At 43.9% G+C, this 27,725-nt stretch overlaps 2 protein-coding genes across 2 annotated transcripts; both read right to left on the bottom strand.

Moving 5' to 3' along the window:
* Nucleotides 1-1,316: 1,316 nt before the first annotated feature.
* On the bottom strand, nucleotides 1,317-20,586 carry LOC147890919 (UDP-glycosyltransferase 72B1-like). The gene is made up of 3 exons (XM_087389118.1): nucleotides 20,369-20,586; nucleotides 2,136-3,590; nucleotides 1,317-1,488 (listed from the first exon to the last, which is right to left on the bottom strand). Exons 1-3 carry the CDS (start codon nucleotides 20,584-20,586, stop codon nucleotides 1,317-1,319), a joined length of 1,845 nt encoding a protein of 614 aa, XP_087245244.1.
* Nucleotides 20,587-24,112: 3,526 nt separating this feature from the next.
* LOC147890918 (pentatricopeptide repeat-containing protein At2g13600-like) lies at nucleotides 24,113-26,692 on the bottom strand. Its single transcript, XM_087389065.1, has one exon. It carries the CDS (start codon nucleotides 26,345-26,347, stop codon nucleotides 24,470-24,472), a length of 1,878 nt encoding a protein of 625 aa, XP_087245191.1. The 5' UTR covers nucleotides 26,348-26,692; the 3' UTR covers nucleotides 24,113-24,469.
* Between the last annotated feature and the right edge of the window lie 1,033 nt (nucleotides 26,693-27,725).

The raw sequence follows: 27,725 nt of genomic DNA, 5'->3' as shown, positions 1-27,725 counted from the left end.
CAAGTTTGGAATGTGCATTACAAGTTAAAGACAAAGTTTTCTAAATTCCATTGAGCAATGCATAAGTTATGGATCATGCAAGATACCTATATCCAGAAAATTCCATGAACCTCACCAAAAATGGCTACATCCAAGCATTAAACAATGACCCAAAATGTGTTTATCAATACCGTTATGATATCTTGAAGATTTTAGAGAAATCTTATGGTAAATTAATGTCATGCATGGGCCATACATACATATATGCATTTAAATTATTTTTATAACGCTAGTCTCATTCTCTATTACATGTTATGTTAAATTTTACAATTTTGATTTTTTGCACTTCCAAAAACTTACAAAATTATCTTACTTTCTTATTTTAATTTGTTTCTTTAAGAGTGGATATTTTTAAAAAATCATATCTTAAAGTACTCCAAAATATGTATACAAATGATTTTGGAGAGTACACTTTCCAAAAGTACTTACAAAAATGATTTTGGACATTGCAGAGTCCAAAATTAATGAAATGTTTGTTCTACTATGAAAGCATTACAAGTGATTGCACATTTTAGTACACAAATTCACAAAGACATCCACTATGGAAGCATTACATGTGTCAAATTTACAAAAAAGGTGTCTACATGATGAAAGCATTACATATGAGACCATATTCCAATATACAAAATTCACAAAGATATCTACTATGAAGGCACTACATGTGATCAAAACATTTCACTACTTTTTTGATTGTGTCATTTATGCATGTCCTAGTTGATAACCATATGCTATATTGTATAGTGATTGTATAGTTTGGTAAAGCTTTTACATATACATATGTTTTGATAGTCACATGAGATGAATTTTAAAATATCCTAAAAACTAGCTAAAGAAAATGCATAATGATTCATAATATCAAATGGAAAATTCCATGTTCAAGCGCGATAGTCAACAAGCCAAGGACTTGCTTAAAGAGAAAATCCAAAATCAAGAGATGAGCGATTGTAAAGCGAATTTTACATTGTTTCATTTTATCTAATTTCAAGGCGAGGTTATCTGTGGAGATTAAAAACATAAACAAGGGGGCACATGTTGCTGATTAGCACTACTCTAAAAATATTGAAGGTATGAAAAAAACATCAATTAAACTAAGCATAGAGCAAGTGCCAATAACCCCTACCCATTATGAGGACTATAAAGTCCGATAAGAGGTAGAGAAAAGAACCACTAGCTTCAATTAGGTGGTTTGGCTAGAGAAAAAAGGGAGTAACATAGTATAGGTACAACTCCAAGAGTCTTCTCTTGGTTCCTTGAAATTGTTGCTTGTACGATGGTACTTAAAGAGCAATAAGGTGGTCGAGGAAACCTTGGAGAAAGGTATGGGATGAGCCTTGTGGAAGCACGGCATGTGTGGCAACATCCTTAAGATGAGAGGCTTGCTCTCTTAGGAGAGTGCCGGGGGGTTGATCTTTGTCCATGAGCACACGAACTAAGCGTGCGACCTCATGCCTATCCCAAAGTTCACAAAAGACCAAGGTTTAATGTTAGGTGAATGACAAATATTGGAAATCAACCTTAAGGTTTTAAAATTTGTAAATTTCAAGGCACTGTAGTTATGATTTTTGCTTAAAATGTCCAAATTTTCAATAATACAAATCTTCAAATTTTTGAATTTGATGGTTTTTGTATGAATCTATTAAGAAAAATGTTTTTCACAAGAGCAACAAGAGTTGAGGTGGTTTGGTCATTCACCCACCTGAGTTTGCAAACACTTGTTGGAGCTTGTCAATATTAGATTCCCTCGAGAAGAAAACCTATCAATGTAGGCCATGGTAGGTGTGCCCCTCATGGTTGGCTGTGTGTGTGTGTTGGGTTGGAAGGGGGGGGGGAGAAGAAAACACACCCAGAATTGAGCTAGTGTTCAATTGTCTTAAGGATAACACTTCTTGAATATTTGGATAAAACTTGTTGAATATTAGCATTTGATTCCCAGCTAGTGTTCAATTGTCTTAAGGATAACACTTGTTGAATATTAGCATTTGATTCCCAGCTACCTGTTAGCATAGCTTATGGAGGTGTGTGCCCCTCGTGTGTGTGTGTGTGTGTGTGTGTGTGAGAGAGAGAGAGAGAGAGAGAGAGAGAAGAGAAGAACTTGCCTTCTCACAAGGCCATCGTGGTCGCCCTTGCTCATTGCCATCCCTACCTTCATCACCTCCACCAACAGCTTGCAGTTCATGCCTTGATCTCCAAACGCTGGCCAGCACAGTAGCGGTAGCCCCGAGCTCACCCCCTCCAACGTTGAATTCCACCCGCAGTGCGTCAAGAACGCCCCCGTTGCTGCATGCTCCAGTACCCTCCTCTGCGGTGCCCACCCCCTCACCACCCTTCCCCTCCCCTTCACCCTCTCCTCAAAGCCTCCTGGAAGCACACTTGCGTAGTCCTCTGCTTCGTCACCTGAACAATTATAATCGCCTGGTATCTTCACTACCCACAAAAATCTCTGCTCGCTCTCTTCTAACCCCATCGCTAGCTCCCGAATTTGCGTGACAGACATGCCCGCAATCGATCCGAACGCTACGTACAGAACCGACGACTCCGGTTGCTGGTCCAACCAGTCCAAGCATGCTTGATCGGATGCGCTTAACTGCTCCCCGTGGGGATCGGCTTTATCACCTTTCAAGAAAGAAGATGGCAGAAGTGGACCTATAGCTCTGATGTCTATGGCCTTTGGATGATCTCCTCTCAGAGCATCGAGGGCTTCCTGCTCCAGTTCATGAACGGTATTTATGAGCACTCCTGATGCTTCACGGAGACGGGATGTAGTTTGCAGCATATACTCGAATGAGCATAATGGGTTTGGATCCCATGCCACATCAGGAAGCTCCGAGGCGTGAAGAGGCGGAAACCCTGGCAAATGGAACAGCTCAGAAGTCCCAGAAACATCAGTAGCAGAGCGAAGCGGAAGTCGACCCTCAGAGACGAAGTCTGGGAAGTGGAATAGGAAAGAGAAAAAATTTGCCGACATAGGGAAGAAAATATACGCCGGTATGCTGTAGTTCTGGGCCATGCCATTGATCCACGAAAGCATACCGTCATAGATGATACAAACAGGGCGGTCTGCCTGGCTGATGAGCATTTGCAAGAAGTTCTCGAATACTTTATCCATTTTTTCCGTTGCTTCTAGCATAACGTTAATTTGGTCTTCGCGATAGACGCCACTCTTTTCCGGAGGCAAACCATCTGGCAATCCAACCAAGCGTATCGAAAGCTCTCCGGCATCGAAACGCTGCATATGCATGCGAGAAATGTAGTGCTCAGTGCAAACGAAGGTAATTGACTGCCCAGCACAGGCCAAAGTACGGGACAAATCCAAGGCACCGTTGATATGTCCTTGGGCGGGGAATGCAAAGACGACGATATGGACAGAAGGCAAGGATTGGGAACCCATCGGGAGATAGAACAGAGGAGGAGGCAATGGACTGAATGGAGGAGTCAGGACTGTAAGCTGCTCATAAGGATTGGCGTACCCTTCTGATTGCTGGGCGGCAAAAACGGACAATACACTTCGGAAAGTCCGTAAAATAGACCGGCAGAGGCGGCACGTTCTCCGCCTGCAAACAGCGCCCAAAAAATAACAAGATTTTGACCACAATCGTTACTCTCGTGCAACAGTCCTCTTTGTAGACGTGTTCAATTTAGATTTTGATCTCAAATGATTATAAACAGATCAATATGCCAGGAACCTAGTCTGGTGATTAATATTGCCTTGTGAAAGGTTGACAAAGTTTAGGAATAGGATGCAGAGAGTGAGAAGTTACTCCAACTTGACAGGAATCCCAGTCGTCCAAACTTCTGCATATAACGAGGCTTTTCGAAAAGGGCATTTCAGTGGGCAGCGTGCAGGTTGCTATATTGTTTTGATGATTGATCCATGCAATCTTTCGCGTCCAGGGCCAAGTGTTTTTCAAAGAGCGTGGACGTTCCAACAGTTTCAACATCCCCTGAGATTGAAGGGCAGAGGACTTTACATTTTGAAGAAGTTAACGACGCAAACAGTCTATTGGCTTGTAAGTTGTGCATTCCTTGGCCTCCATAGAAGCTGGAGCCACGTGAGGATTCTTGGTCTCGACTCTCGAGTCAGAATCTCGACCTCACATGAAACGATATTGTATCATGCAAACGTCTTTCGTTGTTGTAATTCGAAGTTTGTACAAGGTGGTGTCCAGCTGACGAGGACGTCGTGGATCGGGCCTGGAAATCTGCTTCATTTCATGACAAACGACATAGAGGGACGCTTAACAGGCCGAACTGATACGAGGCGTGAGATTGAAGAAAACTACGAAATGCATTGGAGGATGTACAAATTTACTAAAGTGTACGTGTGTCAACGTAAAACTCTGACGTTGGCTTGAGACTGAGAGCCATCCCCACTGCCGGCGCCGATGCAGGAAGGCCCTCTTAATGCGAGGAGCCAATCACGATGCTCAGAGTGCCTCCCAAGTCCCCACGTTAATGCTAGTGGGGATGGCTCATGGCTGGGCAGTGGCATTGTTAAGCCCAGCCATGAAATTTTCAGAGTTTTTCATTTCCCTACAATTGGAATGCCAAGGTAAGCGCAATTCAAAGTAGAGCTTAGAGTCATGTCGAAGCATTGCTTAAGACTCTCTCTTCCATCTGGACTCCATCTGGATTGGCCCAAAAATCTGTCAAAACACGAGCAAAACGCTCGAGCCTCAAAGAACATTTCAGTAGCTCAACGCTGAGCCACAATTGTGGAAAATTGGAATTTTAGTTCCAAATTTATGCTACTACTACTCACTCATCCCTGCTAGCCCACAGCACTGGGAAGCACTCTTAATTGGGTGTCCATGTTTGGCTGCAACACCCATTACTCCAGCTCACAGGTGGGGCAATCAATGCCTTCTTTGTTTCGTTAGTGATGTTGCTACAATGGCATGTCATGAAAATTCATGCAAGTTGACTAACTTTCTCTGTAAAGCCTAAGGCTAAGCTTACTTTCCCAAGACCATTCTTTACTGCCCACAACTTGGGCATGGGATGGGAGGATGGGTGGTGTGTAAAGACCCTCAATTAGCTTAATCTCTCCTTCATGGATCCAACTACCATCCCACAAGATATATGAACTATACCTATGCCACCACTTTTTTAAACAAGGTGGGGATCCCACTAAGGCCCTACCTTTTGGAGTGTCATTATAAGTCTAATTGTAAAGTAGCTCCATAAATATTTCCAATAACTTGTAAAAGGAAAATGATAGGTGTAAATTGGAAGGAAAGGAAAAGAGAAAAAGCAAGTGAAGGTGAAGGAATATGGGGAAAGGTTAGATGAGTGAAAGAGAGGAGAGAAAAGAGGTGAAAGAGGTGTGTGGTGGATGGACCACTAAATAAATGTGGGGACGTGCCTATTTTGGCAAGAGTAATATAAAGATGCTGTCACACAAGAGACAAAGAGCGCCTCTAGCTTTAGAGAGAAATACCTAACAAAAGACAAAACCATTTAGGATCTCCATAACAAAGACAAGAACATTTAAGACCTCCACAAGCAAACAAAACCTTAACCCCTAAACACATTAGAAGCTCTTAAACAACTACTAATGCACACTTAAAGCTCATAGTAACCACAATTTGCATGGTCAAATTGACCAAATGAACTCCTCATGGCATTACTAGGCATGAAAAGGAAGCTTCAGTTCCACACGTGTGACATTGACCACAAAAATGTTTAATCCTATTTGATTTGTACAAACAAATAGTTATTCATACGAATAATGTGATTATAAAAAAAGCTCAAAGAGCCATTTTTTCCTCATTCTAGTTATTTAGACAAATGCCTGCCTACCTAGCTAAGTCCTTGTTGTTTGTAGGTAAATTTTTTTTTTTTTTTTCCCCTTATTTTGGCTAATGGGTCTACTAATGTAAAAAATTCATGATTTATCCATTCAAGCGTCGGATTCCCTCTGAATTTGTTCCAATAGGTTTCTAATTTTGTATTTTAAATGTCTCCCCATTTAGAAATTGCATTTGATGTACAAAACTTATTGGGTTTGCAAGATTCTATGATAAAATTATTTGGTAATCTAATTAAAACTTTATCCTAAGTTAAACCCCTAATCTAAATTAGCCTAAGTTAATGTAAATTAGCCCTCACCTTTGCCTCATCATCCTCTCCCACTCCCTCGCTACTCATCCTCCCCCAGTCTCACTCTCTCCGCTGGACGCACCCTGTCCCCTCTCTCCTTATGCATCCCTCAGCCACACCCCCGAGCATATCATCCCCTTTCATCGCTCAACTCCACCCCCCTCTTCCCTCCGCTCAGCCACTTCCCTCTCCCTCCATTCTTGCTTGCAATCGATTGTTCTGTCCCAATACACTCATGTACAACAAGATTTCAATCCAACTTTTTAGCATGGAAAGAGAATGTAACACCCCATGGTTGAGATGGAGCTTGAACTATTGCTCATGGTGCTTACACTCAACCTACATTTCTGATCCTTCTGAACAATGCGTCCATGGAAAACTCGTAGCAATGCCATGAATGACACCATGCTATCTTACCAGTCCAAATGATGGCAAAATTTCTTCACTTGACAGTAAGGCCGATTGCCTCAGGGTCATGGCCATATTGACGTTCCTAAAAGTTCATTCGCAATTATTTTCAACTAATTGATGCCTACAAATGCTATGGAAGCTCCAAGAAGCTCTGAAAGATCTCCTGCAGAAAGATGGGACTCTAGCCTGAATGGCAAACTCCAGCCTGATCATGAGGCCTTCTATTTGCATAGTGCTGACTTGCTATGGCGAATGAAGAATTCGCATTTGCCAGCAGCGAGGTAATGTAGGCCATAGCGTGTGTTTTATACTTGAGCAAGGCAGCGTCAGAAAAGTCAAGAAGGGACATGTGGCAGATTATCCCTCCCCCCCTTCCCCCAAACTCTTAGGCTCTAATACCATTTTTTACCAACTGGGGGTCCCTATTTTGGCACTCATCTATCTTATAAGAGTTGTGAGATTCAGTTTGAGTTTTATGTTTAGATATGTTTGTATGTTTGGAGATGTTTGTATCTCAATCTAGAAATCATTTCTTTGATGAGACTTGTGTGATGTAATCTGAGTTTTATGTTTAGATGATGTATGCATCTCAGTTTGACACTCATCTCTCTAATGAGAGTTGTGTGATGTAGTTTGATTTTTATGTTTAGATAATGTTTGCATCTCAGTCTGGCACTCATCTCTCTGATGAGAGTTGTGTGATGAAATCTGAGTTTCACCTTCGCATATCTCAATCTTGCACTTGTCTCTCCATTGAGAGTTGTGTGATGTAATCTGGGTCTAATATTTAGATATGTGCAATTATATAAAGGCATAGTCTGGCACTCATCTCTCTCTTGAGACTTGTGTGATACAATCACACCATTAAGGAGCATCAGGGAATCCAAAATCATAGACTAGCACACTATTAACAAATAATGAGACATTGGATCTAACCAGATGAGGAAGGGCGGAAATGCCAAATACAATATCATCAATGCCAAAAACAATATCATCAATGCCAACACCAGAAATTGAAGAAAAAGCCATTATAAATGCATTAGAAGATAGAAACTCTTCCAGTAAGAAAAAGACAAAGAGAGCTTGGGATGTTCATAGGTATTTTCAAGAAGACTAGATGCTCTTCCGATCAAAGAACTATGACGCTCAGATAGGGATGCCTTGTTCTTTGATGTTTATTTTGGGGGCAAGTTGTCCAAGTCTACAGATGATATCCTTGTGATGTGATGTGCTTCTGAGTGAATATTTGAATTTTGTGTGGACCCATGCTCTCGTCGAAAATTTTCCCGACGTCATGAATGCACACTGGCATAATAATGAGATGCAATCTTATCATGGTCAATAGCACAGAGCTCAACACATGGCACTATATGTATTTACTTTTGAGCACAGAGACTGTTGCTCTGCCTCTGGCCTGACTACAGCACAGAGACTCCACTGGCCTGACTACAGCACAGAGACTATTGCTCTGCCTCTGGCCTGTGACTACATCACACAGCCTTTGCCTTGCCATGTTTGCTTGCACAGCTTCGCCATCTGTCACTGTGAAACACAATCTTTTGTTGTGCTGACCACCATGCTGGCTTGAGCACAACCACGTTGGCTTGACAATAGCACAAAACTTTTGCCTCGCCATCTGTCATTACACAGCTTTCCCATCTATTTCTATGCAACACAATCTTTTGCTACACTGACCACCGTGCTGGTTCAAGCAATGATGTCGACATGGAGAGACCACTATGTTGGCATGAAGACCACCATGTTGGCAATCTCTAATGGGACCCCTCAAGCTCCATATCCACAACCACTGGGCTGGATGTTGGAGCTATTTTAGTTCTAAACCAAGGAAAATAGTGTTATTTTAGAGATATTTTATTCGTATTACTCCTTCTGTAATAATTTCTCAACCACCGCACACGTTCTTGGAACTATTTTAGTTCCAAGCTAAGGAAAATGTAGACATTTACAATTTAGTATAGTTTCCTTGCAACCACTGTGCTGGTTATTGGAGTTATCATAGTTCTAAAGCACTGCGCCTGGGTTATTGGAACCATCTTCACTATAGTAAGAACAGTTTTTTCAACAATTTCTTGTGCAACGATCCCTATGGTTGCAGTAAAGTGTAAACAAGGGTAGAAATATGTCATTTGTTCTTCATTAGAGCCACTTTCACTACCGAAGTAACAGCCAACAATAGTTTTGGCAATAATGGTACTACATTGAAATTGAAACAAAAGAAATTACAATAAGAAATTACATCCGATAGTTTTTGCGATAATAGTATTACATCGAAATTGAAACAAAATAAATTACATCTGAAGTAAACATTTAACAAAATAGATTACATACAAAGACGCTAGCACTTTGTTTTTGTGACACTTCTTTAAGCACTTGTCAACACCACCACTGTGGCAGGACTAGGTGTCACTTTTTGCCCTTGTTAGCACTTTCTTACACTTTTGACCTAGTGCCTTGTATGCAAGGACAATACGAGCACCTCGTGGTGCTATCGTAGGTAGGACTTTCTTACAATTTTGACTTGGAACTCCTCGTATGCAGGGGATAATACAAGCACCTTGTAATTGAAATAATCTTTTTCATAGCAACTTCAAGAGTCAAGGCACTGGAAAAGGGAACTCAACTTGGAGGTGAGCTCGATCGAGCACGACATTTGACAGTAGACATGGAACTCAATATGGTGGTGAGCTTCACCAAGTTGAGTTCCTTCCCTAGTAGGTTGTGCGCAATTATGAGAGGCTCAATACCAAGTTGAGTTCTCTCCCAGTGCCTCACGGAACAATGACAACCCGTTTCCCTTGTCTCCCCATCCTGCAACATGGTTGGTCATGAGGTTTTTCTTTCAAATCTTTCAAGGAATTGCCTTCGTCATAGCAACTTCTTTCAAGGCACTGGCAGGGTTATCAAAGAATTATTTCTTTCAAGGCACTACTAGGAGAGAGAACTCAACTTCACGGTGAGCTCAGTCGAGTAGAACATTGGATAGTGGTCAGGGAACTCAATCTAATGGTGAGATCCAACACACTAACGGATGCTCTCAGTGTGTTACAGCTTATCACCAAGTTGAGTTCTCCATCCCCAGTGCTGCCAGTGCTTGATGGAACAATGATGACCCATTTCCCTTGGCTCCCCATCCTGCAACTCGAGTGCAACTCCCTTGGTCATGGCTATGGCTAAGATGGAGAGCCAAGGGAAACAATGGATCCCATGACTTGGATAGCATTAAGAATGGTCATGAAGGTTGCATCAGAAGATTCATCATAGGGGTAGAAAGGGGCTTGGAGAGAGCGTGGAAGGGGGTAGGAGAGAAATTTTCATGGGTGCGGCGAATTGTTTCTCTACCCTTAAGGCCTTTATATAGCTAGACTTGCCGCCCTCCCACTCTTTCCCCCTTCGTTTCTTGTGTCAGTTGTGTGACTCTAGGTGCCTATTGCTACTAAGAGCACACAATCCACCAATTGGATTTTGCTGGTAGCCCAACCTAGCGTAGGCAATCATCTACATCATCGTCTAGCCATGACGTGCGATTAGATGGTTGCCATGATAGAACTTCTTGGTCATCGGAGCCAAGATCTTGTGTCACTTGTGCGACTCTGGGTTCCTATCGCTGCTAAGAACACACAATCCACTAGCTGGATTTTGATGGTAGCCCAGCCTAGCGTAGGCAATCATCTATATCATTGTCTAGCCATGACGTGCGATTAGATGTTGCCATGCTAGAATTTCTTGGTCATCGGAGAAAAGATCATGATAATTCAATAGGATGAGGGGGGAGGAGTGGTGGCACATACACCCAGCTTTGTTGGTAGCCTAGCCTAGCGTAGGTAGTCATATACATCATCGTCTAGCCATGACGTGCGATTAGATGGTTGCCATGGGATAATTTCTTGGTCATCCGAGCCAAGATCATAATAATTCAATGGGATGAGGGGGGAGGATCGGTGGCACATACACCCAGCTTTGCTGGTAGCCCAGCCTAGCGTAGGCAGTCATATACATCATCATCTAGCCATGATGTGTGATTAGATGGTTGCCATGGGAGAATTTCTCGGTCATCAGAGCCAAGATCATAATAATTCAATGGGATGAGGGGGGAGGAGCGGTGGCACATACACCTAGCTTTGTTGGTAGCCCAGCCTAGCGTAGGCGGTCATATACATCATTGTCTAGCAATGATGTGCGATTAGATGGTTGCCATGGGAGAATTTCTCGGTCATAGGAGCCAAGCTCATAATAATTCAATGGTTTATGGTGGAGGAGCGGTGGAACATACACCCAGCTTTGCTGGTGGTAGCCCAACCTAGTGTAGGCTATCATATACATCATCATCTAGCCATGATGTGTGATTATGATGGTTGCCATGGGAGAATTTCTCGGTCATAGGAGCCAAGATCATAATAATTCAATGGGATGAGGGGCGAGGAGCAGTGGCACATACACCCAACTTTGCTGGTAGCCCACCCTAGCGTACGGTCATATACATCATTGTCTAGCCATGATGTGTGATTAGATGGTTGCCATGGGAGAATTTCTCGCTCATCGAAAAATGCTAATTTGGGTGGCCTTTGAACTAGATCACCCCTCATGCAAAGTCATTTCCATTACAACCAACTAAAGAAGGAAAGATCAAAACACGATAGCAGATTAACATTGAGTCGGTTCATCAGGCTGTAATAACAATAGTTCTCATTCTAAACTATTGTTATTACAGCTTGATAACCGACTGAATGCTAATCTAAGCTTGTGAACTCGATGATCCCCCATGCAAAGTCATTGTTATTACAGTCTGATTCTGGCTCAATGCTAATCTAAGCCTATGAATTAGATGGTCCCTCATGCACAATCATTGTTTTTACCGTCTGATTCCGACTAAATGCTAATCTGAACCTTTTGATTTAGTCAGTCCCTCATGCACGGTCATTGTCACTAAAACAAGCTCGATGGCTGTTTGGGATTAGTATACTATTTGGGATTTATATTTTCCTTTTTTTGGGATTTATTGATTGGGATTTACTGAAACAAGCACAGTGGTTGTTTGGGATTTATTAAAGATTATATTTTGTGGGGGTTGCAGTTAATCCTAAACCAACAAAAATGCATTTCGTTGCCAATGCCTACCTCCTCTAGCCTTAAGTATCATACAACTAACTTATCACACTCATCAATGTAATGTGTGGGGAATCTATTGGTGGCATGAAAATACAAGGTGTCAGTAGGGTTGTCACTCTATGAACTTTAGAGTGTAGGCTAAAGCTTGTGAAGACTCGAGAATGGTATTTACCTAAATGGTTTGATGTTGCTTCCTTGAATGCTACCACCAATCATGATGTCACAACTCGTTTTCTTCGCTCTAATGGCAATGATCGAATGCGTGCATCTGCAACAACGGCTTCTTACTGCTGCTCTGCAAGGAGTCTTCTGTTCCATGTGCCTTGACCAAGCTTTTCATCTTTTCTATCTCATAGCCTCTGCTTGCTTCTCTTTTAAGCCAAGGCGACAATCAATGAAAGATGACAATGCAAACCAAAATAGAAAGAAGCTAGCTAGTGAGGCAAGCAAAGAATACAAAACTTACCCGAAAGAAGACAATGGCAAACCAAAGTCTATACAAGGTCATGTCAAGATGCCTACGGGTTGCAGGGCGGGGGCAGGTTGTAGGTACTTAATCTTCCAAGCTTTGGTGGGCAAGAGGTGTGAAAATTCAAAATTCACGGGAGTAGAGAAATTTCAGCCATCGGTTCCCCCCCTCCGACAATACACATCAGTAGAATTGCATATCCCAAACAAGTGCAATATGGCCTAAAATGCTTGAAAACACAAATAAGCCAAAGGGCATGCTATCGGGTTTGGTGCTGTGTATTATTCAATGCAATGACCTTTGGCATGCTTATGAGCCATATAGAAAGCAAGTGCATGGAAAAAGAAACAATTCAAAATTGTGAATAGTGTTGGATTTATTAAAATATATTTTCACATGCACAAATTGCACCTTTCCAACTCCTTCCATTTTAGGGTGAATCTAGATACCAATACCAACAACTATCAATGTTTTAAGACCACCATGCACTAGTCCCAATTGTTTGGATTCCAAATTTTCAATCCGTTTTGGTTTTCAACAAATCAAAAAAAAGTTACGGAGTATGCCCTCAAATGGGTATGCATCACTTTAGCACAACATTAGAGGCCCATTAACCCATGCATAATGACATCATTAGGGGAGAATTGGGGTCTCAAAAGGGCCTCATAAGGAATGGATTAGTCCTAATGAAAGGGCCAAAGTAGATCCTAACCCCCCCTCACCTAGGTGGGCTAAGCCCACAAGTGACCCCACCTCTTACACCTCTTACACAACTCTTACTCCTAGGTGGGAACCAAAAAATTCAAAATTCAAAAATTTGAATTTTGAATTCCCTCCCTCCTCTCTCCTCCCTCCGTCCTTCCCCCTCCTCCCTCCCCCTCCCTCACTCCCTCCTTCCCCTCCCTCCTCCTCCCCCACCTTCCCTCCCTCCTCCCCCTCCCCTCTCCTCCCCTCCCCCTCCTCACTCCCTCCTCCCCCTTCCTCCATTTCTTACACCATGTCTACAACTAGTAACCTCAATTTGGAGGCATCTGCTAAGCTAGACAACTCCAATTATAGCACATGAAAATACCAAATGGAGACCATTTTTATACTTCAAGAAAAATGGGAGTATGTCGATGGGTCTACACCTAGAACATTGGACAATCCAGCCAGTAGTAGCTCTACTCCACTTGTTGTCGCAGCACCAGTAGAGTGGGATCTATAGCAAAAAACTCTATATTGGAGAATTTGGGAATCTCCCAAGTCCCACTTTCAAGTAAGGGGTTAAGGTTTGATCGTGTCACCAAAACTTGAACCCATAGTTGAAAGTGGGACTTGGGAGGATTCCCTAATATCGTGTTTAGGATGGATTACACTTTCAAGTAATGGGTAAGGATTTGACCATGTGGCCAGATCTTAACCATATTTGGAATTGCTAAACTATGTGAAAATTCCCAAATTCCCTAATATAGTGTTAAAATATATAGCTACACCAACAGTGACTGCACTAGTATAGCAGATCTTGCCATTGCTCGAGCACAGGCAGAATGGGACAAGAAAGACAAATATGCATATCATTTGATCAAGTAAAATGTGCAAGATGTCATGCTAGGATAGCTCACTACAGTGAGGACATCAAAAGAAGAAATGGATATGTTCACAGCTCTTTACGAGTCCAAGAACACTTCTAGGATTCTCACACCAAGAAACCAGATAAACCAAAGTTTCCACAATAGCAATGAAACCGGTCATGCTTATGTACTTTGGATCAAGGATTACAACAATCAACTTGCAATAGCAAGAGAGACCATGAATGTAGCAGAAATGGTTCAAGTCATCATAAATGGACTAGGAAAGGGATATGAGAATCTAGTCCATAGTATTGCCATCCAACGGCAAATTCCAACACTGGAATAGCTCTAGTCAGTTTTACTTGGTGAAGAACTCGGGACTCTCAGGCCATTCACGCATGCAAAGCTCATTCCAATGATCAAGTATTCATAGCTTTAAATAGAAGCAGAGGTAGAGGTAGAGGCAGAGATAGATCATTTCAGTGAAGTGGTCATCATCAACAACAAAGTCAGAATTAGAATCGGCATCAGCATCATTCTCAGCAACATCAGCATCAGCAAAGAGGAATTCATTCCAATAGAGAAAGATTCCAAGGATGAGGGAATGCATCCACCAATGTGTCAAACATTCAATGCAATTACTATCATAAGTTTGGACAGTATGAAAGAGATTGCTGCAAGAAGCAGTACGACCAAAGTGGTCAATCGAGCAACAATCGAGGAAAATTTTGAGGAAGATCAAATCATCATGGTGGACATTCAAGTCACAATCATTATGCCAATGAACCTGAGAACATGTTTCTTGCAAGTAAGAATATGCAAAAGATTGAAACAGTGTATCTTGACATTGATTGCAATTCAAAAGGGAAATTCAGTTATCAAGTCGACCAAGCAAACCAAGATCCTTGGTACATAGATAGCGGTGCATCCTCTCACATGACAAAGCATCAATGATGGTTCACAAAGATGCAACCATTAGAAGGATAGAAGAACGTTATCTACACTATAGATAACACACCAAATCTAGTTCAAGGGAAAGGCATTGTCCCTATGAACAATTTCAATGGTATGAAAGGATTGGTGAAATATGTACTCTATGTTGAAGATGAATGCACTATCAGAGACAAATCCAAAGGATATTAGCTCTAGTAGGAAAAGTAGTCAAGAAAGGATGCTTGTTCGAGAATGCTAGCTACAGTACCAGATTTGCATGCCATGTGCTACTCAACCGTAACAACAGATGCCACTTTCCGCAATATGGCACAAGAGATATGGACATGTCAATTTCAAAAGCTTGATAGAGCTCAAAAATCATAATACCATGCAATTGGAATTCCAAAGCTTCAGTTTCTTGGAAAATTTTTTGAAGCATACTAATTTAGTAAACAAAAGCAAACCAATTTCGGCAAAAGCACCTCTCGAGCACGAGGTATTCTTGATTTGATACACAGATGTATGGGGTTAGCCTAGACCTGCAACGTGATGGAATGTAATACTCAGTCCTTCTTCAATCCCCTAGAGTCATCATCTTGAGGGAAGGCCTAGTTCATGATGTTGACCTTGAGGGAAGGTGTTGAGAAACCATGCTCAACATCATGTATTAGATATTTTCATAGCACTACTCCTCATCTGCCCCCTTCATATTTTGTCAGTTGCAACAATCTGACTAAGCTAAGATGATGATTTGATTGAATGAGAATCTTGGACATTGTGCATACCATGGGTATTTAAATGGTAGACATATGTGAAGCATGAAGGAATTTTTCCAACATTGCAAAAATGTCTACAACTACTACTACTGTAGACCAATTTACAAATGTGCAGATATAGCTTACTTAAACTACTAATTTGGTGACAATAATGGATGTCATATCTTATGACGCCATAGCTTTGAATGCTATACCTATGATTGCCCTTTCTATGGGTGATCAAATTGAGGAAAAAGTTGAGGATATGACCACTCCAAATGGTGAGAAAAATATGATGAAATCAAGGTTGTCAATTCTTAGGAGTAGAAGACATACAAGAGATTTTGTAAGACATAAAAGATATTTTGTAAGGGTCTATATCCCAAGAATAATTAAACTTCTACAAAATCCTAACAAAAGAACCACTCCTCACAAATAGATATGACCAACATAGAGCACACACAAGAGGAGTGTGAGGTAAATAGCAACCATGGCAGCAAGATAAAGGAAGGGCATTCATTGATAGTACTAAGAAGGGTAGTGTAGAGTATAAAATAAGGGTAGGAGTGGGATGAGGGGGCATGTGAGACAAGTAGTAGTGGTTGATGAATTAGAGATGGTTGTCTAGCTATCCAAAAGGAGCAACATAGTACGCTATGAAGGAGATAAAAAACAAGGAGGAGGACATGGATGTGTAAGAGAGACAAGGGCACATGGAGAACAAAGCTTAGAAGAGAAGATGGAGGTGGGAAATGGAAGCATGGTTCTAGAGTCATGATATGGGTTTTGAAGGAGATAAAGAGAAGGGGAGAAACATGCAATAGGATTTGCAAGCCCAAAATGTCTTTTATCATTTACCCCCTGCCCCCCCCCCAAAAAAAAACAAAAAAACAAAAGAAAGTTTGAAGCAATATTTGCAAGATAAGAAAAAGAATGTGTGCAACAGTGTGGAAATGGAAGGGGAAATACAAGGTGGAGAGGAGTGACTTGAAGAGGAGAAAGACGTTGAGGTGGTTATGGGGTTGAGAGAGAGAGAGAGAGAGAGACTAATATTGAGAGATCATCTCAAATTCCACCAATGGGTTAGAGTGTAGTGTTGAGTGAGTTCCCATAATTGGTGATTCATCTCTCCAAATCATTTCAATAGCATCATTCTTAGTTCAAAGACAACAAATCTTAATGTTGAGATTTGGACGATGCCTCAATGAAGAGAAACATAGGACAAAATACAAATGACATAAATTAGTGAACAAGTAGTAACAATTTCTCTATGGAAGATCTAATCAAGATACTACTGTGTAGGCATTCAATGTATAAACAAAGTAGCTAGGTGAGTTTGATGGCATTCGGAGGCTATCTGGGCACCTTATGCACATTTCTATGTTTCATAATTGATAGAGTAAACGTCCTTCAACTCAATTTGTAGCTTGTTTTGGTATATCATTCGATGGCCAAGTAGAGGCCATATTGGTACATAGGGGTGGTAGATTTGGTCTCAATTAAATTTGTGGGGTGCAAATTATTGGACTAGTGAGATGTTTTGATTAAATACGTGAGGTGGGAATTAACCAAACCAATAAGTGAGGTGGACATTGACCAAACCAATGAGATAACTGACCAAACTAGTAAAGTGGTTGAATGTTCATCCAAACTAATGCTGTGGTTGAACATTTAGCAAGCACGCAAGGTAGTTTGAGTGAGGTTTGAACAATGGCTAAGCCACTTTGCTTGAGATGATCACTCTCAATATCAATCAATGTGGCTTAACCATTGACCATATAAAAGAGCAAGATGGTTCACCTGAGAGAGAGAGAGAGATCATGCATGTGAGTTTGCATCTGTGCATGCATGCGTGCGCGGGCGCGCCCGCACGCGCGCACGCGCACGTGTGTGTGTGTGTGTGTGTGTGTATGTGTGTGTGTGTGTGTGTGTGTGTGTGTGTGTGTGTGAGAGAGAGAGAGAGAGAGAGAGAGAGAGAGAGAGAGAGAGAGAGAGAGAGAGAGAGAGAGAGAGAGAGAGAGAGAGAGAGAGAGAGAAAGAGATCCAAAATTAGAATAGAAAAGCATGGTCAAGGGAAGACGTGGCAAAAAAATGATTAGAGGGACACTTTTTAAAAAAAGTGTCAAGAAAGCACTGCCTACTACAGGGCAGTGCTAATAAAAGAAATGTGTGTGTGCTTGTTGGGTGCCAAAGGCTATTGTGGTCTTGGTGGTGACTCACGTGTTGTGGGGATGTTGAAGATATTCTGATGGATCCTCGACTCTGAGCTACTCCTTGTGGGAGCAATGCATAGCACGAGTCGTCCACAAGTGTCACCACTCGAGCGGCCTTGGGATTGTTGCAATGTGTCTCCACGCGAGAAAGAGGGAAGGGGAAGAGGGGAGAGGAGAGGCAAGAAGGGAAGGAGAGGGAGAAGGGAAGAGGAAGAAGAAGGGAAGAGGAGAGTGAAGTGGGATGGAGTTGCAGACACAAGGGCACTACAGTGGAAACAAGAGAACACCCAAAACACTCTCTTGGAAGAGAAGAGGGAGCTTGTATTCAAACTTGTGCAAACAACAATTGAAGACCAAAGTCAACACTTTGGCCTTTTATACAAGTCACCTTTTGAAGGGAGGGCCAACCCTTTTTCTTTTTAGCACTCTCCCTCTCTTTACAACCAAAGGCTCTTGGGCCCGTAGGGTGCCAAGGCATATTACTATTCTTTCTATCTCTCCCTTTTGGCGAATATAGCACTTGTGTTAACCATATTAAAGCGCTTGGAAGAAGCATGGTGTTAGGAGGTGTTCCTACCCGACTCCCAAATAGCGCTTGTGTTAGCCTCGTGCCTCCTAGGCTTAGGTGATTTAGGGCTCAAACTCCTTGAGTGCCCTCATGCCTTAAACCATTTGTGGTTCAAATCCCATGCCTGAGGCTCAAAACCTAGAGTGGCAAGGCTTAACTTCCACGAGACACTCCACAGCAACCCTGCACGTTGCCTGGAATCCTTTGCTTCAGAATATTTGGGGGTCAAACTCCCTAAGTTTGAGATGTACTCCTTTCATGGCTATTTTCATTAGCGTGGCTATTTCCGTGGACATGGACCTGAAATGTGCACTTTGCTTGCACTCTTTGGTCTTGGTGTTAGCTGGAACCTATAACCTGTGCCTGGAATCCTTGATTCCTTGGACTTTGGGGTGAACTTTGGGTATTTGGGGATCAAACTCCTTGAGTTTGAGCTATACTCCTTCCATGTGCACATTGCTTGTAATCACTGGCCTTGGGGTATATGGGGGTCAAACTCCCTAAGCTTGTCCATTGAAGTAGGTCATGCATCTTGGTCACCTTTAATCATTGGTTACCTTGCATTCAGCGGGGCTGTATTCTTTGGATGTTACCATGCCCCCTTTCATGTTGGTTGATCCGTCCTCAGCTGCGCTGGAGAAGGTTTGTGGTGAGGACTATTTGTAGGGCGGCGTAGCGGTCCAGCTGTCGTGAAGTGAGGTGAGTGAGGTACGAGTAGTACTTTCAAAAATGGGTGATGTGCATATCCTTGTACGTGTGGATGTGATGTCCGTGAAGATTACAGACATGGAGGTAAAGGCGGAGGTCCTGGAATTGCATCAGACCGATGTCAGGATTGAAGACAATCTCATTGTTCAGATTGTGGAGGCAGCCATCAATGGGGCGGCTATGGGCGGGAAGATTGCGGAGTAGTAAGAGGAGGCGGCGGTTAAAATGTACCACTACGATGATGGTAGGATCTGGCATTGAGCTGTATGTGTCGTTGAATGACTGGAGGCAGAAGCAAAATCCCTCCTGAGTCATTTCTTTTGGGAAGTTGTACTTGGGAAATTTGTACAACACATTTGGGTCCTTCTGTTGGCGGTCTCAAAATGCAGCCCAAGTCCATCGTCATTCCATGGGCATATAGAGTGGGTGGACTCGATGAGTGGGTGCACTGCGGTAGCAGCACCAAAATTTCTCTAGCTTCAAGAAGGGGAGCCACCATTGTGGCTGCAGACCGGCATCAGCATCGGTCGCGGGGGACTGGAGCGTCGGGGGTGAGGTTCTATCCTCCTCTCGTGCACTTTGGATGTGTGTGGCGCCAATCATCAAAGGACTGCGTGATGAACTGCGTGAGGGGGCGCACTCAAGAATTTCATAGAGATGGAGGTGAGAGCCCTCGAGCTGGCGCTTCCAATGGTGCATTAGCATGCTATCTGATAGCTCCTAGAAGGATTGTAAGTTCGGGTGCTAGTGGACATCTTCACAGGGGAAACTGGCGAGGATGGCGAAGCGTCATCAAGTGCAAGTGGCATGGGCTCTGGCTCCGCTGTGCCTGGAGGCATTGATGCTTCAGCTTCTTGTACAAAATTGGCTGCTTTGAGCAATGTGTTGAAGGCTTCATCACAGGAAGGTCGATCGGAGCATTGGAGGAGATGGACGGGGAGGGCTCGTGCTATGCGGTGGTGGTGTTAGAGGCATTATACGAGTACTCGGGCAGTGTTGTCCGAGGAAGGCCATAGTGTGACGGGCGGTGTGTACAAGGCCCGGGAACGGATTCACCGCCGTATGGCTGAAGGGTGGGCAGCTTGTTGGGTGGGTAGGGCGGGCTCTAGAGGAGGCAGTAGTGGAATTTCTGTAGGGGGCAGTAGTATTAAAGAGGGTGATTGCTTTATTTCCCTCTTCCTTGGTGACTTCCTCTGGGTAAGCTACATGAATTGTTTCAAAATTCCTCACCAAGGACTCAAGTGAGTCTTGGAGAGCCTATAGCACCCTATTGAAGAGGATTATTATGCCAAGGGGGTGGTAGGTTGTGGACTGGTAGGCCACAAGGTGCCCTTGAGATTGGACGGCTAAGGCTCAGTCGTAGGTCTGCATCCAATTCATGTCTGTGTGTAGACTTGTGGGTGTGCAGACCCACGACGTGAGTTCCTCAGTGTGCTTGGGAGCGCATGACCTTGTATTCGCCTACTGTTGGCGCCGGGGTGCACTTTCCTAACCTCGAGGGAGGCATTCCTACCGCGATCAGATCCTCTTGAGTGGCCTGCCTAGTGGATGTCTCTTCACCTTGCAAGTCTTCCAAGGGGATTTCAGAAGGCATGCGAATCATGGCAGATTGAGTGCTTTGGGAGTCCAATGGGCCAGTGGCCTCTGGGATAGGGCGAGGGCGGAGTCCCAGGTCCGTTTTGAAGTCAAAGAACTCTTGTTCGGGATCCATCGAAAACATGGATGGCAGTTGAGTGATGAGGGAGTCGCTAGATGAGGAAGAGCAGGAGGACATAAACAGGCTGTTTAGAAACTGTCAGAATTCTGGGCAAATTTTGCAAGAGTTTGGGGGTAACTACTATGGCGATGACCTGGCGGGATAAGCCTGCTTATATAGATTGCCCATCCCCCCTATCGGTGTGATATGGGTATGGCGACGGTTGGTGAGTCTGGAATGGTGACGATCGGCGGTGTCTTTCCTTGGCGTCGACCAGCGGGATGTTGAAATCGCGACGGGTGGCATGATACTTCGTTGTTGGCAACGACCGGCATGATTTGTCAATGGCGATGGCGACGATCGGCAGGATGTTGGGATCGTGATGATTAACGGGATGTTGGGATCGTGATGGTTATGAAATGTTGGGATTGCGTCAGTCGGCTGGATAGTATTATGGGGCAACAATCGACGTGATTTGTCGATGGCGATGGCACAACGATTGGCAAGATGTTGGGATCGTGATGGTCGGCAAGATAGTATTATGCCAACGACCAGCATGATACTAATTGTGTAAAAAAGTAAAAGACAGAGAGAGTGGTGGGGGGGGGGGGAGGGAAAGGGTAAGTGAGTAGAGTGCACTTGTGTGGTGCGGGGGTGATTGTGAGCTCAGTGTGCAAGATTATGAACAAATGCAAAAATGGATCCTAATCACCTGCTGCTGATCGTGTGTGTGCACGTGGTGTGTTCCACAGGGACTAGTGGGCCGCTGGTGTGTCGGGTGAGATGCCTACCGTATTGACTCACCTAGACCTGGACTCAATGATTATGAATGAATGCGGTGTAGGTAGACGTCGTATCGTAGCATAGCATGTAAGGAGCCGTGTTGAGTAAGTGTCCAGCTTGTTTATTACCTTGGATGTGAGGGGCACATTCTGCTTGGTCCGTCTTCTTGGGAGAAGCGAGTTTTCGTGAGTCTGCCCGTGGGGCCGACCCTTGCTCTTGTGAGTAGGATGGTACAATCAGAGTGGGTACATTCACCATTACCTTTGAGCGTTCGTCCCCAGAGGGAGGTTCTTGTTTAACTCTTTGTGGGGGGGGAATCGGTTCCTGTGGGATACCTCGATTGGTCGCGATACTTGTGTTGAGTCGGACCATCCGTGGCACTAGTGCGTATTTGGTCCTTTGGGGTTGGCCTGCTTCATTCGGGTCTTTGGCAGGTTCTTGTGGTGTTGCATCTCGGGGAGACATGGGTTCTTGTGGTGCTGCCTTCGACACCTTCAGGGTTTGCACCGTTGACTTTTGGACCCAAGCGACTTTCTTGCCTTGGCCCTCCAAGCGGGTGGTGTTGATCGAGCTGTTTTGACGGTGTGTGGCAGTGGATGAGGTGGGGGGCCAAGCGGGCGGTATGTGTTTGGAAGAGGCTTTCTTGGGGCGACCAGAGCTTTCATTGCTACTTTAACGTCATCTAGGAGTCGGGTCCGCCGATCGAAGTGACATTGGGCACAAAGGATAGCATCTTGTACTTGTAGCTCACGAATGGATGGTGGTGTCAGTCGAGCGGACAATGGCATTGGTTTACCACTGTAGCTAGCTTTCTTCCCCTTTCAAGCTGGGACCTTAGGTGGGGTGCTAATGGGGGCTGGAGCTTCTGGGCTACCCTGCTATGTAGCTTCATTATCGTGGATCTCAACGAGGTCGGAACTGAAGAGGGGGGGCTTGGTCCACACAGTAGAACTACCACTCTTTGGCCACCATTGGTGAGCGAAGCAGTCTGGGCGCGCCAATCGATTCGACAGTTAACGGCTTAGCACCAAGTTCTTCCTAGGGAAGAGGGAGATCTTTTTCCGAATCCTCAAGATACTCTATCAGCATGTCGATGCTTGATCCTAGCAATGTAATCCCTCAGGGATTCCTTATCATTCTGTTTTACACCATACAATTGGTTGATCGGGCTCCATTTATGACTGTTGGGCACGAACCCCGCAGTAAAAGCCTTTCTCAATGTCTCCTAGTTGATCTTTTCTTTTGAGGTGAGAGCCCTATACCAGTGGCATGCTTTGCCATCCAGTGAGGCCAAACGCATTGGCCATCTCTAGGTCTCCGAGAGCACCAAAGGCTTCACAAATCTGTTAGAATCGTTCCACGTGGGAGACCGGGTCTCCTTCTCCTAGGAACTTGGTCATTAGCTTGGAGATGGCTATGGGATGGCTTCTCGAGGGATTCGCAATCCCTGCAAGAAACATTGGGGCGGGTGGAGGTGGTGTTGCCCCCCTTCCTAGGGCGTTCACCAAAATACGCATAAAGCATGTAGTATACATTGCACAAAACAGGCAAACCCTCATGCAAAAGTAAAGCAAAACCTACCACCATCTAGCAGCCTGTATGCTCCATAGATGTAGACTGGTGACACTCCCATAGGCCTCCTGAGTGCACCTCCAAACTCGTCGATGTATGTGCTCCAATGGAGCCTCAGTTGGGCTGCCAACATGCTGCTCTAACACCTCTCCTTGAGGCTCTCCTTCCTGGTGAAGGTAAAGTGTTGACAAGGAGAAAGAGATGAGCAAAAAAAGCAAGGAGAAGGCAAATCAATCCAAAGCTCACCGGGGAAGACATCATTAAAAACACGGATAAAGGCATCAAGGTTGGAGGACCAACAAAATGAACATACTGGACACAGAAGAGTGAAGGAAGAGGTCTCATGGCTGCCTTAAGTTGAGGAAGGAATGCCTCACTTACCACCACTTCAGGAAATGAAAATCCCTCGATTGAAAGTGTCAGCACAATGAAAAGGAACATCTGTTTGCAATCATATTAATATCAATATCATTAGAAGAGATGGAGAGTATGCAGGATTAGCCAAGCAGGAATATGAAATATGTGCCCAAGTTGTAAGGACCTAGCGTTGGGATTAAGAAGTCAGCTCCTCACCTGAGAGCCCCCAAATGAGGAGCACATGGGGGAGGATGACCTGTAGCAGAGAAAGGATTGAGAGAGATGCCATGTGGGTAAATCCGAGAGAGGAGAAAGTCATGTGGCTGTGGCAGCCACGTGGGCAGCGGCATAGGCTGCCACATGGGCAGCACAATAAGGCCTGCATCAGGCTGTGGCATTAATGGTAGTCAACCCAGTGCTTACTAAAATACGTCAAAAAAAACAAAAGAGAAAGATAACAAGATATAAAGAAGAACGGGAGGTGACTAAGCAAAAATAAACAAACAAAATCGACCAAAAAACAGGAATAAAATCTCTCTCTCCCTCTCTCTCTCTCTCTCATAAACTGAACAGTTTGTTGCACTGTAGCCTCTGGGAACCCATCATCCTCTTTTGTTAACAACCGGAATACCTCTGTCATAACATTCTATAGCTTCCCTTACTATAACTTCTTTGAGCTTCGCCTATGTTGCTTTCAAGCCTCTTCCTGTGCATTCGGAGTCCAAAACAATCTACATTCATTTGGCCTTGCCCATGCATTAATTCATCAGTATGGCAAGTAGCCACACAAAGATTGGACAGAAGAAAGCCAACAATGGGCTGGCATACAATGAGAGTGCTATTCTAATGAGGTTGGGAAGCAATGGACAATCACAAAAAGTAGCTCCAGAGGAATGTACGGAGCCTTGAGAACTCTAGCAGTTTTCACAAGTTGCAGCTTGGGAAAATATGGGAGATGAATGATGGCCAGGAAAAGGGCTGGGAACAGTTAGAATCTCGTATCTGGTCACTCATTATAGAAGTGTACAGTATGTATAGCAGGTCCTCATTTCAGAAGACAGAGCATCAGATGTGTGCACAAGAACCCATACTGTAATTGAAATAACGAATACAGTAGATGCCACAAACCCATGATACCCCATCTTTCTTCCAATCCTAGACCTGATCTTCCAAGCACTTACAGTCATTACACACCCTCAAATTTTAAGGAGCACACAGGTTTTGACCCTGAAACTGCATGCTCACATAATGCAGATTCCTCCTCATAAGAGGGTCTCATGACCAGATCAAGATATGGTACATGCCCTAACACCCTAATACGTGAAGTCACAAATTCTAGCATTGCACAAATATCCTTACTTTTGTTACTACCCACCATAAACTCATGCATCTTCTCGTTTACCTCTACGACAGCACTTGCAGGCTTTTTATTTGCCCTTGCATATTTCCTCAGCTCCTCCACTCCACATGCATCATCCCATCTGCCAGAACTTGCATAAATGTTTGCCATGAGCACGTATGGAGTGGAAAATTCTCGATTCATTTGGACAAGCTTCTGAAAGCATCTCAGTCCTAGTTCTGCTCCCCCGTAAGTTTTGCAGGCGCTGAGCAAAGCTGTCCATGTTTCTTCAGATGGAGGACACAGCATAGTATCAAGAAATTTTTCTGCTTCAAGCAAATGTCCCCATCGCGCAAGAAGATCAACCATACAAGTATAGTGATCTATAGTAGGTGCAATGCCATAGTCTTCTTTCATCACCTTCAGATATTCCTGGGCATCACATATCAGGTTATTATGGCTACATGCAGTAAGAAGACAAGTGAATGTAATAGCATCCGGCTTCACACCCTGCTCTTCCATGTCCTTAAAGCACTTTACAGCCATGTTACCCTCATGGTTCACACCATATGCTCTTATCATGGCACTCCATGACACAACATCTTGAACTGGCAGCTTGTTAAAGGCTTCTTGGGCCTCAGAAAGAGAGCCACAATTGGCATACATGTCAACCAAAGTGCTGCCAACAAGCTGGTCATTTCCAAAGCCCTTTTGAGCAAGCTTCATGTGTATTTCTCGGCCCATACCTATGGCTCCTATGCTGCCACAAGCTTTCAATGCACAAGCAAACAAGACAGCATCCGGAGACACACCATCACGTTGCATCTGTTCAAAACATTGGAGTGCTTCCCACTCAGGTCCATGTTCAGTGTATCCTGCAATTAGAGCAGCCCACGACACAATATCTCGAACAGGCAGCTTGTCAAAGACTTCGCGTGCCTCTGACATTGAGCCACATTTGGCATACATGTCAATCAAAGTGTTGCCAACAAAAAAATTTCTTCCGAATCCCTTCTGTGAAATCTCAGCATGCATTTCTCGGCCCTTGCTGATGGCTCCCATGCTCCCACAAGCTTTTAAGATACAAACAAAGGTGACCGCATCTGGAGAGACACAGTCCAGTTGCATCTGATCAAAACATATTAGCGCTTTCTGACCAGGTCCATGCTCAGCATAACCTGCAATTAATGCGTTCCATGACACAACATTACGAACTGGCAGCGTGTCAAAGACTCTCTGTGCCTCTGAAAGAGAACCACATTTAGCATACATGTCCACCAACGAGCTGCCCACAAAAACATCACTTCCAAATCCCTTTTGTGCGATCTCAGCATGTATTTCTCTGCCTTTCTTTATTTCTTTCAGCTTTGCACAAGCTCTTAGCAGGGTCATAAGCGTATAGCTGCTAGGATGTACACTGTCCTCTTCCATTTCCTTGTACAAGTTGAGAGCATGTTGAGTTTGATTACATTCGATATAGCCTAAGATGAGAGAAGTCCACGAATGCTCATTCCGATGAACCAACCTGTCAAAAGCATACTGGGCATCGGACACACTTCCACATTCTACGAACATTGGCACAATGTAGTTCCCGACTGCTCTATGAGCTTCTAGTCCATTATTACAAACGTGTGCATGCACACGCTTGGCATGCGCCAGGTCTTTTATTTTACGGCACTTCTGCAGGCTGCAGATAAAGTTGTCGGCCGAAGGCAGCTCAGCCATTTCCCCTCTAAGCTCAGCATCTCCCAACCACTGCGGTCTGGAGATTGTACGTCCACTTGTGCTCCGGACCTAAAGCTAGCCATGCACATGTAGCCGGACGGTACTAACTCCTCCGCCAAGGCAAGGTCTTCATAGTCTGAGCACGCCGGATACTACCTACATCCTTTGGCCCCGTTGATTCTTTGGCTTCCATCATTCTTAGCCTCCTTTATCTGCAGCATGTCTTTGATCAAACCCCGGAACTCTGTCCGCAGCGACTCTTGGGTATTTACACGCTTGAAATCTGAGTTTGTCTCACCAGGGACTTACTCGTTACACCATACAATTGCTCGTCGAAATTTCCTTAACCAATCTCAACACTCCCCCTCGAGCTCAATCCCAATTCCTGCACATCAAGCAGGTCTCTAAACTTATGCAGCTTCTCTGCACCTAATGCCCTCATGAATATGTCAACTACCTGATCCTCTATGTTGACATAAACTAGATCAATAAAACCTACTAGAACCTTCTCCCACACATAGTGATAATGCACCTCAATGTGCTTCGTTCTAGCATGATAGATTGGGTTATTTGCCAAGTGTATACTACTCATGTTGTCACAATAAATGACAACTGGCCCATCTGTAGACTAATGCATATCATAAAGTAGCTTACGCAACCAAGCTAGCTCACATGCAGCCATTGTTGCACCCCTGTATTCAGCCTCTGTGCTCGACAAGGCAACTGTAGGCTGTTTCTTGCTACTCCAAGTGACCGTAGCACCCCCAAAAGAAAACACATATCCACTATCCACTAGTAGATCGTCTATCAGAAATACTACCAGCCCAATCAGCATCAGTGTATCCATGCAACTATATCTGAACCCCACTCTCATAAAATAGTCCATACTGCAATGTGGACTTCACATACCTCAGTATGCATCTAGCCGCATCCAAATGTGGTTTCCTTGGAGCCTGCATAAGCTGACTTACCAACCCAACAGCATAGCTCAAATTTGACCTGGTAATAGTCATATAAATCAAACTTCCTACTATGCATCTGTACATAGTAGGGTCTTCCAGAAGCTCACCTGCATCTGCACTCAGCTTCACATTCTGCTCCAAAGGAACTGAAATAGGCTTATAGCCTGTCATCCCATATTTGGATAGCATATCCAATCCATAATGCCTCTGCAAGAGCCATATCCCACTTGTGGATCTAATCACCTCAATGCCCAAGAAGTAACGCAGCTCTCCCAAATTATTCATCTCAAACTTCTGCTTCAATAGCATTTTCACATGAAAGATATCTTCATCACTATCACCTGTGATGATCAAATCATCAACATAAATGACAAGCAGCATAATGCCTTTCTCTGTTTTTCTCACATAAAGTGAGA

This window comes from Dipteris shenzhenensis, chromosome 18 (assembly GCF_047967505.1).
Source record: "Dipteris shenzhenensis isolate YYH24624 ecotype China chromosome 18, Dip_SZ_1.0, whole genome shotgun sequence".
NCBI classification, from domain to species: Eukaryota; Viridiplantae; Streptophyta; class Polypodiopsida; order Gleicheniales; family Dipteridaceae; genus Dipteris; species Dipteris shenzhenensis.
The sequence above is the reverse complement of the archived record's forward strand: the minus strand, read 5'-3'. Positions and strand labels throughout refer to the sequence as shown.